The sequence below is a fragment of the Gavialis gangeticus genome, unplaced genomic scaffold (genome assembly GCF_001723915.1).
Source record: "Gavialis gangeticus isolate Ggan-Ray unplaced genomic scaffold, GavGan_comp1, whole genome shotgun sequence".
Taxonomy (NCBI): domain Eukaryota; kingdom Metazoa; phylum Chordata; order Crocodylia; family Gavialidae; genus Gavialis; species Gavialis gangeticus.
The window spans coordinates 1,994,326-2,007,830 of record NW_017728997.1 but is presented as its reverse complement, the minus strand read 5'-3'; the positions used below and the strand labels follow the sequence as shown (position 1 = coordinate 2,007,830).

Below are 13,505 nucleotides of genomic sequence, written 5' to 3'. Positions count from 1 at the left end.
AAGGTGCTCTAAAGTGGAGCACCTTCATCTGATACCTCATTAGAGGAGGGTTAAGTTTTTGCACGATTGGTCTCATTCAAAGCACTCCAGCCATGCATGTGTGTCATGGCATGACTATAGAGCACTTTCAGGGGCCCGACCATGTAAAAAGTGTAACTTCTGTCTGCGCCTAAAAGGATGTGAAAACCAGGAAGGTTTGTTTCATTCCAAGGCTTTCGCAACTTTTCCCATTCCTTCCTTCCCCACACCCCCCATTTCGTCATGGAAAATATTATGGAATAAAAACGTTCATTTTGCTTTGAAAAACATTTTCAATTGTTGGTTCCATTTCCCTTTCTCTTACTGTTTCCCCCCTTCCCTGTCTTCAGAAAAAGAGACACCAAAAAAGGAAAAACTTGCATTTACTAACTCTTTACTTGTATGCTATTTTGTTTTTTCCACTGAGAAAAACAGGGAGAAAGCCAAAGGGAATGAGGAATTCCTTTCAGTTTCTTTGTTTGTTTTAAATGTTACTAATAAAAAAAATGTTGACCGTATTGACACTTCAGCAAGAATTATATCATTATCAAGACCTCATTTTTTCAACCACACATATTGTTTTGAGGGAAAAAAAAGACCTATTCTATCTAGCACTGACTCAGGATGGTGTCAGCTTGTGCATATCTTTGCATATTCATTCATTTGTCAATGATGGCAAAAAAGGCCTTCAGAAAATGAGTATCTAAGGGCTGAAGCTATAAATATTGCTTTGGCAGTCATAAAACAATGAGGGTCTTTTAGCACACGGACATCAGTGGTACCTGTCTCCAAAGGGTCGTAAGATTTATAGGCACGCATGCGAAGTCGGGGGAATGGAATCTCACACAGAAATTAATCCTAGCCAGAATTCAATTATCTTTGATAGGTTTATCTTAAAAGCTTTGCTAATAACTATGGAGGTCAACATACATTTCGCAGCTATAAATGTCAGCTATAATGCGTGCTGTCATTGTATAGCTGTCTATAATTGAGATGTTTACTTTATCTCAATTCCCCTTTTCTTTCTGCCTCTGTAAAAATCTACTATCCTCTCTCATCTTAAATGAAAATGAATCAAAGTTTCTTGGTTCACTTTTAACCAAGTCCTATATAATGATTTCCCTTGTGATGTCTAATCCAACAGGTTAGTGTTTAAAGCATGGTCTAAAAGAAAGCCAGAGGGAATTGCTTATGAATACTAAGCAGAAGAGGTGAAAAATTTCAAGTTCCTTGAATCTGTTTTAAAAATCCGGCCATCGCTGATTCACTCTTCATTCTTCCAAGGTAATTAGTTTCATGGCAAATCTTAAAAACTACATGGTAGGCCTCACAAACTATCCCCTCTTCTTAGTATGAATGTTGAAGATCCCAAATAACATTTTTCTAGGAAATGTACTATTTGCCCACAGTCAAAACTTCTCTTTACCTTACTGTTAAGCTTTTCACTCCAGAAGTGGCTGCATTTCAATGGTGTTATAGGAACATGGGTTTCAGCAATGTAAAAGGCAGGATAGATCTGTACCTTATAGACTGACTAAATAAGATGTATAGAAAGCATGGACACACACGCACACCCTTTGTTCCTAGTATAGGCTCTTTGCTTGTATACCTCTCCCAAAGCTGGCCTCCTGTCCATTCCCACCTTTCCACCGTTTGTATTCAAATCACTCCCCCCTGCTTTGTACATCACTCTGTGCTTGTCCTTTCACAGCATTTGATAAAGTGAGCTCCAGTTCACAAAAGCTTATGCTCTTTATATATCTTATTTAGTCAATAGGGTGCTTATCTACACTGCACCTGCCTAACCTCAGACTAACATGCCTAACTACCAATCTTTAAGCAGTGTGCCGGATCTAGAGAACAATTTTGAGATCACTGCCGTGAAAAGTGGTCGAGAAATAGAAATTAATATTGATTAGCTTTATTTTTATTGGGTGGTGTATTGAGGAGAAGGATAATTGTAAGGACAGTTAAACACTAAAATAGATTGCTTAGGATGCTTGTGGAATTTCCATCAGTATGGGCTTTTAGGGACCAGTTAGGAAAACAGCTAACAAATATTTTAGGTAAACTGCCTTGGAGTAGATACCTGCACTAAATGACCTCTTGAGAACAATGGATTCCCTATTTGTGCATGTAAAAGTTGCTTGAAGTCTGAGAGCTTTCTAATGTCCCAAATGGAACTTAACCCACTGGAACTGAGTCATGTCACTGATTCATTTTCCTTTCACTCCAGTTGGAACTGATAAGAAAATAACCATCAGTTAGAGATGAGTGAGTGACACCAAAAAGCAAAATATCACAATATCCTGTCAAATACGAAGCTCCTTGTGGAAGTACCACTTCATGTCTGCTTACTGAGCTTTACAAACATTTAAAACAATTGTTGATTTGATGATCAATATGCCATATCTAATGCATATTATCCACAGTGTTTCCAGGGAAAGAAAGTCATTAAAATATATGAGATATTGGAAGGACACCTTAAACGGATTTGCAGGATATCTATTCTGACTGCACTGATGTAACTCCAACATATATTTACATGGCTTGTTACACAGATTGATTTTTCCTAACATCAGCAAATGGAAACATCTGCCACCAAAACAGAGAAGTGTCATGTTCCATGAAATGGCTGCTAAACACGAAATCATTTTGCATTGTTTGAAGTGATGTATGAAACCCGTCCACCCAGCCTATTGACTACACCCAGGGCAGTCATCTCGCATCAAGCTGAAATAGAAAATGCACAGAAAGACAGGGATGTGAGATCACCCAGCAGAGGGAGCGCTGAATTGGGAGCACAGAAGACGTGCAGGTTTTGCACCTGCTTCTGCCACTGACTTACTGAATGACCTTTGGCCAATCACTTGAGCTTTCTGGATTGAAGTTTCCCACATTTGGAAAATGGGGATAATGATGCTTAGTAGGGCCGTATGAAGCTTCGGTCACCGATTCGATTCGGAGCATCTCAGCGTTTACAAGCCTCACGAGGTATGTAGAAAAAACATAAAACTGCGTCTGTGGCCAGATTGCTGATTCTCTAAATCAGAGTCAAATCTTCAGATTCTGATTTGGTCGAATCAAATTGGGACAGTGATCCAAATCAGCTAATCAAATCACTGTCCCCCGAATTGAGCTGAATCTGAATCGAATATGGCTCGCTTTGCAGACCCCTAATACTTAGCTCCCTTTCAAAGTACTTTGAGATCTACTGATGAGAAGCATTAGGCTTTCATTACAAAGTATTAGTGTAAGCTGGGTATTATTATAAGTTGTAATGTTCAGTCTAGCTAGATAGAGGATGAGGTTTCTATTCCATCTCTCATTTCTACAAAATCAATGGCTGTTGCACGCTAAAAGGAGCTAGGCCTAGCCAATGGCACAGGTTGCAAGAAGGTACTGGCAATTTAGTAGATGTCCCCATCCTCTCTCACTCACAGCTGAACAAGTGGTCCAACAAATGGAAATGATGTTAAGCAATCAAGAATTACATGAGATAGCAATGAGCTGCTACAGATCTACAGGTCTTCCAGTGTCACAGAAAAACAAGGGTCACATCATCACATAAGGGGACAAGTAGCCTGAAACAGGAAGTATTTTATGCTCTTATGGAAGATAACTTGAGCTAAGCCTAAATCTCTTCATGTATGGGCTTAAGTCTCTATATAGGACCTTTGAATTTTCCAGCTGGATCTCACCTCTAGCTATGGCAAGGCTAATTCTCTGATCTCCATATAGGACCAATCTACCCACCTCCAAATATACAAACACCTCTGATAGGTACCAGAGACACTCGCTGTATAGAGACACCCTTGATATTTCACCCAGTTATTCATTTTTAGGTTGAAGACTTCTTGCTTGATAAAAGAAAAATCTAAATTCAAAGGAAAAAGTTGACTAGCTCTCCCCACCAGCCAAGCCAGAGCTTTGGACCACGTTTGAAGTTGTATCAACTTTAGATCCGATGTACCAAGAGCATGCAATTCAGATCTACTCTACCCCTCATACCTGAATCTTATGACTTCTTCAGATCAGAGCAGTACGATCATTACCTCCTTTAATCCTACAGATGGCACTATAACTCCATGCACTGTGCAGCAAGTGACATCAAAATGTTTTTGCTTTCATGGCAAAACGAAAAGTATTCTTCTTGTTCCACAGAACGGAGTCAAAGAGAAACACAGCAGGGTGACACTTTCCATCTTACATCAGCCTAGAGTAACTGCACAGTCCTTTACTACTTGCAAACACGCTCAGAGAAGACTGGCAGTTTTATGCTTATGGCAACCACAGCTCATCATCCATTTCTTAATTGCTCAGATGCACTTTCCCCAACGTGCTTCACGATTTAAAACCCAAATCTGAAGTTTGAGAGAGACTTACTGAGGATTATTTTGAACTGCATTTGCCATTTATTTACGTGCAAATATAATTGTCCTTTTCAGAGATGCACTCTCTGAGTTTCTACATGAAGGAAGATAAACATGTTGCTGATTAACAAACATCCCAAGATGCTGCCTTTTCCAATATATTTCCCCCAAAACATCTGGCTCACTAATAAAGGCATCAAACAAGTGTTTGGTTTGCATGCAATGCGTACACCTTCCTTGTTGTTTGTGTAGCCTGCTTTTTCTGACATTATGCTCAAGACGACTGAGGACCTTGTAGAATGGAATATGATTAAATTCTTATTCCATGATTCATTGCACCTCTTTGCACACATCTTGAATATATCCTATCTGAAGTGCAATCCTTTGGGCAAAGAAAAAGAAATCCAGAAAACAATGCCACAAAACGTGAGACAGGCATACAAAGTAGGTAAGGGCACTTAAGCCTTTGGAGCCTAACACATTCACAAATAGATAACAGCTAGAAATTGAGGAAGTCCTAAGGCTTTGGAAGGAAATCCACTCACATGTGTTGCGAAAGGGAGCAGGTAACATTAGAACCATTTAGAAATATGACTGGGCGCGTTTACACGAGACACTAAATGTGCAGTAGACTAATTCTATGACGTAATAGCATGGCAGGCAAAAACCATGGTAATGTGCTAATGTGAAGTAGAATTAGTCTACTGCACGTTAGCATCACAAAAAAGCATGCCTCTGCACTACTGCACAGTAGTGTCAATTATGGCACACTAAACTGGTACCCGTTATTACAGATACTAAATATAATGCACCATAACTACGATGCATTAATGAACACGTAAACACGCCCACTGTGTTGCTTTGTAGGGTTTGTCTTACCCACCTCCCCCTTACTAGCATGCTGAAGATCATGCTTCTCCATTTTCTGCCTGCTCTGCCAACACTCTCTTGATGCCAGTTACAGGCTTGAAAGCAGCAAGCATTTGCTGCTAGGGACTGTGATTTTAGGCGCTGAACTTGCCAGACAGAAATCTACCCAGGGACTGTGAAGCTCTTGTTATACACAGTCGCTTGGAAGTGGAAAAAGCATAAAGTCCAGCTCTTGCATTTGCCCAAATACTGACCACCACAGAGGAAAAGTGGCATGAATATGGAGCTGAGACTCCACAACTCAAGGAGGAACATATGCTGAGAGGCAGCAAGGATATTCCAGGACTTAGTTGGGCTGGGTCTTATTGGGAAGAAAGAGTGAAGAGGGAAGCAGGATGCCTGCTCAGGAGAGGAGAGATAATATCCTCTGCATTCCAACGGTTAAAATAGTGGCAAGCCTGTTATGTAACACACTAGCTAAGTGCGTTCTGTTACCTCTAAGCTAGGTAGAGACAGTCAAAAAGCCCAAGGCTGGATCAATTCAGTCTTTCAAGTTAGTCTAAACTGCAGAGATTGAGCTGAGAAGCAAGTGAACAGACATTCACTTTTGATTCTGGAAATGCAGCTGCATGCCTGCAGTGGCTCAGGCCAGAAACCGGGGGGTGCTAGAGCATCCTCCCAGACTGCCAACCACTACCAAAGGGATGGGACTGGAGGTCCAAGGCTTTTCCCCCATTCCTGCTCAAGCAGAGGGGGTGTGGCCAGGGCCCAGCCTGGAGCCAGCATGCTGGAGGGTGGGGATTTAAATCCCTTCCCTGGCCCACATGAGACCCCAGCCCAGGTCTGCCTGGACCAGGGGGCAATGCCTGCCAGGCTTCTGGCCCCCCACTCGAGATGCAGGGAGGGCAGCCCTCCCAAGCTGATGAGGGGGTGGGTGGGGCAAAAAGTAGTGGCATTGAATTCATAGAAGTTTGAACAAGAACAGTCCTTTTTCTGAAGCGAACACATATTGAACACAGCACTTTGCAACCTCAAGCCCACAACAAAGAACCACCAAAAAACTTTGCTCAAGCTAAGATACAGCCCAGTAAAACACAGTGTGAGCACACACAGCTTAGTCTAACTTTACATGGAATATAATAAACCAAAAAGACAAGACAAAGCCTTGCATAAATCTTATGTAATCCCAAGGGCAGAGTGTCTCCTTACAGCCAGGTGTTCAGAAAGTCCTTCCTGGGGAATCAGCGGGCAGTCTTAGGCATTGGAGTTGAGATCCCAGCCCTCATCTTTACTTGGGTTTTTACAGGCACACTCGCACGCCCTTCACCCCTTTGGGTGCCTTGACATTGGTATGCTTGTCACCATCCTATAGCACCTTTGGCAGGACTCTCATGCATTTAGCGTCTTTTGTCTCTGCTTAGGTATTCCAGTCTCCCACCTTGTACAGGTTCTGCTTTATAATGTAAATGTAGTTCTCTGCTTCCTTTGGTCACAGCAGCCCAAGCAGTCTCCTGTTCCCTTAGCTTCCTCTCCAGCACATACGTGTGACGATTGTGCCAAGTACTTGCCAACACTTCCCACCTCTCAGTCTGGTCCTGCAGGGCTTGGCTCTGCGCTCACAGGTGGTGGGGGACCAGTCCGTCCAGCCCCAGTTCCCCAGCCTCTTCCCCCTCCCCCATGGCCTGGGGGAGCTGAGAGGAATTACACCCCCTTCCCTTATCAACTGCTTGCCTCAGTCTCTGCCAGAAGTGGGAGGGGATGGAGTCTGCTGGTCTCCTGCCAACCCCCTGCCAACATGACCCTGGCTGGGGTCCCATACCAATGGGAGAGGGGGTTTAAACCCTCCCCCCTCCTTCTGCTTGAGCCTGCCTGCCCACACACTCAGTCCCCTCTGCTCCAGCGGGGAAAAGTCTGACTGCGGCTGCACCCCCCATGCCCAGGTAGACCTGGCTGCAGTCCCCAGCCAGGTTTCCCATCCCCACCCCCTTGTCAGCCAGTCCTCGCTGCTCCAGCTAGGGAGCAGAGGGGCAGAGCCAACCCTGCTCTCTAGAGCAGACAGCACAGCCCAGCCCCGGGCTGCAAAGGATCCTGGGATGCTGGGGGACTGTAATTTAACTTGAACCAAGAAGGGGTCTGGGACAGAAGTTTCCTAAACTGGTTTGACCTAAATCAATTAAGTCTGATACTACATTCAGCCAGGTTTATCTTAAACCAGTTTCAGCTATTTTGAAACTGGTTTATGTGCACTAAACTTCTGTTCTGTTTCACAGTTAAATTAGTTTCTGATCACTTAAACCAGTTTATGTGCAACTTCTGTCCCTAGCCTAGTGGCTTTACCACGGAGGGAGTAAGAGGCAATTACTGCTATTGGTCAAAGGAGTTGCTCCTTTAGGTCAAGACACTTATGATTTGGAGTTAGAAGTCTGAGAGTCAGTTCTCACTGTTGACGTGCATTAGGTTTCACTCCTGTTGATAATACAGCTTGCAAGAAGTTTCCCCCCTGTACTACGAAATCCTGTTATGTGTTGAATGGTCTGGTTAAAACAACGTACTTCTGTGTGGACAAGATGCCTAGCTCCCAAGCCTGGCATATGAATCAAAGTGGAGAATGCATTAGTAACTCAACAGGGTTCAAGTCTGCTTCCCCCTGTTTACTGCAAATATTCACAGCATCATGTTATTGAGAGTCACAGCAGCCCAAGCAGTCTGGGACACTCTCCTGTTCCCTTAGCTTCATCTCCAGAGAAATGAAATGTAAATGAGAAAAATGGGTTCAAACATGCCGGCTGAGGAAGCAATTTTGTGTGCAATCATCCATCCTGAACTTGAATCCACCTCTACAAGTCTCTCGGGTTCTGGGGCTCAACAAAAGGGTTTTTTTGCAAGGGAATTAGCAAGTCCTTTGGATCAGCGGTTTAACATCCAGTGAAAGGGAATGGGGGCACTTCTCATCCCATGAGGCATCTAAAAACCATATACAACAGCCAGTATAAATCAGGTGTGTGAAGAACCCAAAGGCAAATCCTGTAAATCATGACAACGTTCCCATGCATTAATCCCTTCAGCCCCATTAAAGGAAGAGAGAAAAGACTGAAGATACTGTGTTTCAATCTGGTATCTCCAAATCGACTGTTGAGGACCTGTTTTCCCACAAAACAAGTTACAACTGGAAGGAAGTTCAAAGCCTACAGAAGGGCACGCTGAATAAACTCAGGAGGTGAGTTGCCCTGCAAGGCCAGTGGCTCTGGTGTGGGCTGCCTCTAGTAGCACAAGAGGAGATACTTATAAGCTATTTTGTTATTCTATCTATTTTATTCTCCCAAACCAAGAAGAGCAGAAAGTCCTTTTTAAGAGATGGAGATAGGCTAAAAGTCTGTATCTGCATTTAAAAAAAAATGTAGTTCCAAAATTATACTTTTATACCTTCCTACTTCTGAACAAAATTCACCTCTGGGTGCTGAGAGAGCATCCGCAAGGTCAGCGCCAAGGATGAAATGGTTTTGAAAGTGAACGAGCATTGAAAGATAAGGGAGATTTCACTCTCTGGCATCAACATTAGCAACAGCAGGGGCAACCAGCGTTCCTGTGTGAAAAATAGCAAATCAATGATGCTGTGTCCTTTAAAAAACGGCTTCGCTTTGTAACAAATGATAAGTCGCTGGAAACGTAGGGGGAGAATGTTAAAGCCAGAGAGAAAATAAACAGCAGCACAGGGAGTAAGCAGAGAAAAAGAGAGGGAAGTGGAAAAAAAGCAGGGAGAGGGGCAATGAAGAACCAGGAGCGACAGGAGGAGAAGAGAGAGAGAGGAAAAGGGTCTAAGAAAGAGCAGAAGGTGCTTGAAGATGAAGAAATAAAGGTGCCAAACCAGCAGTGGTTTCCTTCCAGTTCTCTCTGTCCCCCGGTTGCTGATGCTTTGTGCTGTTAATATATTTAACATCAGTCCTAAAGTGCTTGAGATTTCAGCACTTCAAATTGTATTTTATTTTAAAAAGACAATACTAGCAAGGGGTACATCTGCAAAGTGCCCCATAACCTGACAGAGGGGAAACCATTTCCTGGCGTGATTCATAATGAGGCTTAACCCCTGAAACTGCAGGGGACTCAAGGTTTACATCACAGAGAAGGAACTTCATAAGCAAGTTGCCACTAGGTTTCTACCTGATGCATCCAGCCCCACAGGGAAGTCTTCCCAGCAGAGACTCTCTCAAGCAGTGATGGCCATGCAGTACTGATGGACCAAGCCAAGAAGTGCCTATTCGGTGCACATTTAGCAACGCCTTTGCAAAGTGGGAAGGAAACTATCTCCAGATTCTAGCAGACTTTCAGTCCAGGGGTCTGAGGGGCTGATCTTGTTCTTGCTTAGCCCTGGCTTAATCAAAAGAAAATAAGTGGCATAGTGCAGACACTTGCAGATCTAAGATCTCCCGCTCGACTATCTTTGCACCCCCTCACCTGGAAGAGATTTCTTGACATCTGAAATCCCCAGATACCGCCCATGCCATATGATCCATAACTGCTCCTTTGTAGTTACCCAATTGGATTATTATGCATTATTTTGATCACCAACCCTAATATTTACATGCAGTTCATGAATAGAGGTACACATGTATATACACACGAGGGAGAACCGTACCTTCTTGTGGAGCGTTCTTGTCCCATACTGACCACATCTGCACAAAGAAAAATGGAGTCCAGCACACTATGAAAGCTAAAACTATGATGAAGGTCATTTTGACTGTCCGTATCTTGGCTTTAGAGATGAGCTTGATGCTGCTGACCCTGGACAGTGCCGCCCCACTGGAGTTGGTGGTCAAACTCACGTTGGTCTCATGGGCTGTCTTTAGTTTCACGTTCTGCCAGATTTTGAAGCTGATCAAACCATAGCAGACACTCAGCATCAGCACAGGGATGATATAGACTGTCAAGGTTATCCAAGTAATGTAGGCTTTGAGTCCCCAGGGCTGGATGAAATCTGCCCAGCAGTCATACACCCCATTGCCCACATCCCGGAGGGAAAATATGTGGATCTGGGGGATGCTGACTAGCAGGCAGAGAAGCCAGGTGAGGAGGACAGACAGCCGGTCAGACCTCCTGTGCAATGACCTCAAGGGCTGACAGATGGCCAGGCACCGGTCCAGGGACATCAGCAAGAGCATGTAAGTGGAAGCAAACATTCCCACTACTTGCAGGTACTTGACCAGGCGGCAGAGGAAGTCTGGCCCATAAAACCTGAAGGTGATGTCCCAGATGAGCTGGGGCAGCACCTGGAAGATGGCCACCACCAGGTCGGCGATGCTCAGGTGCTTCATGAAGTAGTACATGCGGGAGTGCTTGTGCCGGGTCGTGCGGATGGCCAGAAGCACACACAGGTTGCCAGTCAGGGCAAGGAAGAAGATGAGGCAGAGCACTGCCACTTCTACCTTCGCCATGTCCTCGTTTCTCTTCAGGGGGTCAGTTGTGCTGTTCTTCCCATAAGTCAGGTTCTCCAGGCTCAGGCTGGTGTTTTCTAGCGAACTGTTGATCGTCCAAAGGTCATTCCCTGCAAAGTACAGCTTCTCCATGGCCGGCTCCTTCCCATATATTATTTTGCAGCAGAGGAAACTCCGGTGGTAGAGACTTGTGTGTGTCCTGGTCACAGCCTCCCCTTGCTGAGGACCATGGCTCTCAGTTCTTCAGTGGTGGGTAGCTGCTCATCTGGGAGCTCACCCTTTTCTCCTGCGTGAGCCAAAGGGAGCCAGGTTCTGCAGGCTCGGTCCTCCTGAGGCAGAGATGGTCTTAGCATCCAACTCCTCCCCCTACGGAGGCACTTGGCATGTCCTCAGACTCCTGCCCCCAAACAGAAACAAAGCAAGGCATTACAGCAAATCAATATTCCTGTCCTCTCTCAGGAGCCGCGTCTCCCCCTCACTCCCCAGCCTGCCAGTTCAGTGCAGGGCCTTCCACAGCATTGATTTGTTTCTCTCCCACTGAAGTCTACATTGCAGGAACCTCTCCCTTCCCCCCCAAATTCACTTTATAGACACCAAAAGCTGTAAGGGCAAGATGCTGCATTACTAGTACCCTGCATTGCCCTCCTCCAGCTGCAGCATGCTTTTCTTTTTTCTTAGCCTTTTGTGCCAGACACCTGTATAGCTGGGGACATGGATCCATCGAAAACTTGGCCAACTTGAAAGGTTAAAGTCAAAAGGTCCCATCTTACCTTTCTCAGCTCCTCCTTTGAAAACTCCCAGCTTTACTGGCTGAAGTTGCCGCTTTCTGTTGAAAAGAAGAGCCCAGAAAAGATCTAGGAGTTCAGGTGAGGCTCTCCCACAGCAAGACATCTGGCTGCTCCACAACTTTGCTCTCAAACGAATCCAAGGAGAAAGGAAGCAGCAGAGAGAGAGGAGAGGAGGAGATTAGAGTCAGCCCTTTAGGAGTCACTCATGGATAAAATATACTGCTGTTGGAGTAATTATACATCCTGTACAAGTGCTGCATTTCTGGGTTCATCCACGAGGGGATGCAAGAGGCCAGTGCTTTACCAACTCCTACCATGAATAATTTAAAGATCAGGGAAGTGGATTTTGCCTATCAATTACTGGGATATCACTGCACCGGGCATTATTTGGGATTTACAATGGGGTAGTTACAGCATTAAACACTGTGTCAGCATTGGCTCCTTCATTTCCTAATAGATCAAAACATAGCAAAAGGAAAAATAGTGTAAATAAAGTTCTCTCTCTTTTTCTCCTAGCAGTTGCATGCTATTGCTTATCTCACTGCAAGAAAGCCTGAATGTTTTATATAGGGGCAACATTTACCTTCCGGACAAATGGGCAAGAGCCGTAACGATCAAAATAATTGTATGAATTAAAATTAATCTTTCCCATTGGGTCAATGCACATTAATTGCTTGCTTTCACAAAATCCCAGGCCACCCAAATTATCCCGGCTTTGCAGAAGCATATGCATATAACTAGCAAGCCCATAATAGAATTTCCCTCCCAAATACTGTTTAATGCAAGTCAGATGCACTGTGTAATTTTATTTGTTTCTAGTAAGTTTGCTTCCTTTTTTGGTTTTATTCCCACCTCATTATTTTCTTAAATAAGACTTTGTCTCATTCCCCACACCCTGAGTAGCTGGGACCAGTAAAATGCATATGGGAAGATCTGAAGGGGCTAGATGAGATGTTGTTTTCTTGACGTAAGAGTTTAGGATTGTGGTGAGACCTTTAAGAAGTGCCCCATCTGTTAGAGTGAACTGGAGCTGCAGATTAATTACTCTCTTTTGTGTTGACAATCGGAAACCAGAAAAAGAATGTCAAATGCTAATGAAAAATGCCCATCATAATTAAAGCTTTTACTGAATAGAAGAGTATGCCCGTGCTTTGTTTCTAAGGGATTTCAGCTCCCAGCTTCTTTCTGTCCATGACAGAACCAGGTCTTTGAGTTGCAGCTCTGGAATATTTTATCATATTTTAAAAATAATACTACTACTAATAAAGCTAGGATGCTTTTGTGGCAAGATTCTTAAACTTGCTATTAAATGGCTTCTACAAATGAAAAGGGGAACAATCTATTTTGCAATATTCACTAATGCTTCTGTTCTTTTACCATATATATTTCAGTTCCCCAGGGCCAGGTTTTTCAAGCTATTTAGGCCTTTAGAAAACAGATTGGAAGTGTTGTTAAACATCTGAAAAATGTCAAAATTTGAAGTGGGCTAGAACTTTGGTATGTTTTTCCTCTAAGGTTCATGTTCTTCCTTGTTAATCAATAAGCTCTACTGTGGGAATTGACAACGCGAAGCAATCACCAGACATGATACCTTTTTCATTGCCTTTTTTGCAAGAGCTATAGAAAGTTGAAGTGACCGTGGGCAAAATCTTGACCTCGCTGAAATAAATGGGAGGTTTGCCATTGACTTCCATGGGCCAGAATTTCATCATTTGCATTTTGCTTCTTGAACATATTGCAGGGTATAGAATAACGGTAAAAATTAGCGCTTCAAGTTGAAATGCAAGTCCACTGTGTAGTCTGTAACAGACAAACCTAATGGGGACTCTGTAATAACATCACTAATACTCTTTTTTCCTTGTAAAGTTAAGTAAGAGGAGACTTGAGTCTGGAGTTACACAAACTCACTTTGACTGATACTCATTTCTTGGTAGAACATTAGCCAGGTTTTACCTGTAAATAAGTGTTACTTTAACCGTGTTTCTTAAAAGTAACTGTGTGGGACTAAATGTCTTGAAAAGCCACGG

The 13,505-nt window shown here is 43.7% G+C and overlaps 1 protein-coding gene across 1 annotated transcript in view; it reads right to left on the bottom strand.

Annotated features, from left to right (window-relative positions):
• OXTR (oxytocin receptor) overlaps window positions 1-11,698 on the bottom strand; it is a 15,535-nt gene extending 3,837 nt beyond the window's left edge. The window contains exons 1-2 of the mRNA XM_019504689.1: window positions 11,461-11,698; window positions 9,895-11,087 (exon numbers count right to left, since the gene is read on the bottom strand). Coding sequence (XP_019360234.1) covers window positions 9,895-10,822 — 928 coding nt within the window. The 5' untranslated portion in view covers window positions 10,823-11,087; window positions 11,461-11,698. The remainder of the gene's footprint in view (window positions 1-9,894; window positions 11,088-11,460) is intronic.
• Between the last annotated feature and the right edge of the window lie 1,807 nt (window positions 11,699-13,505).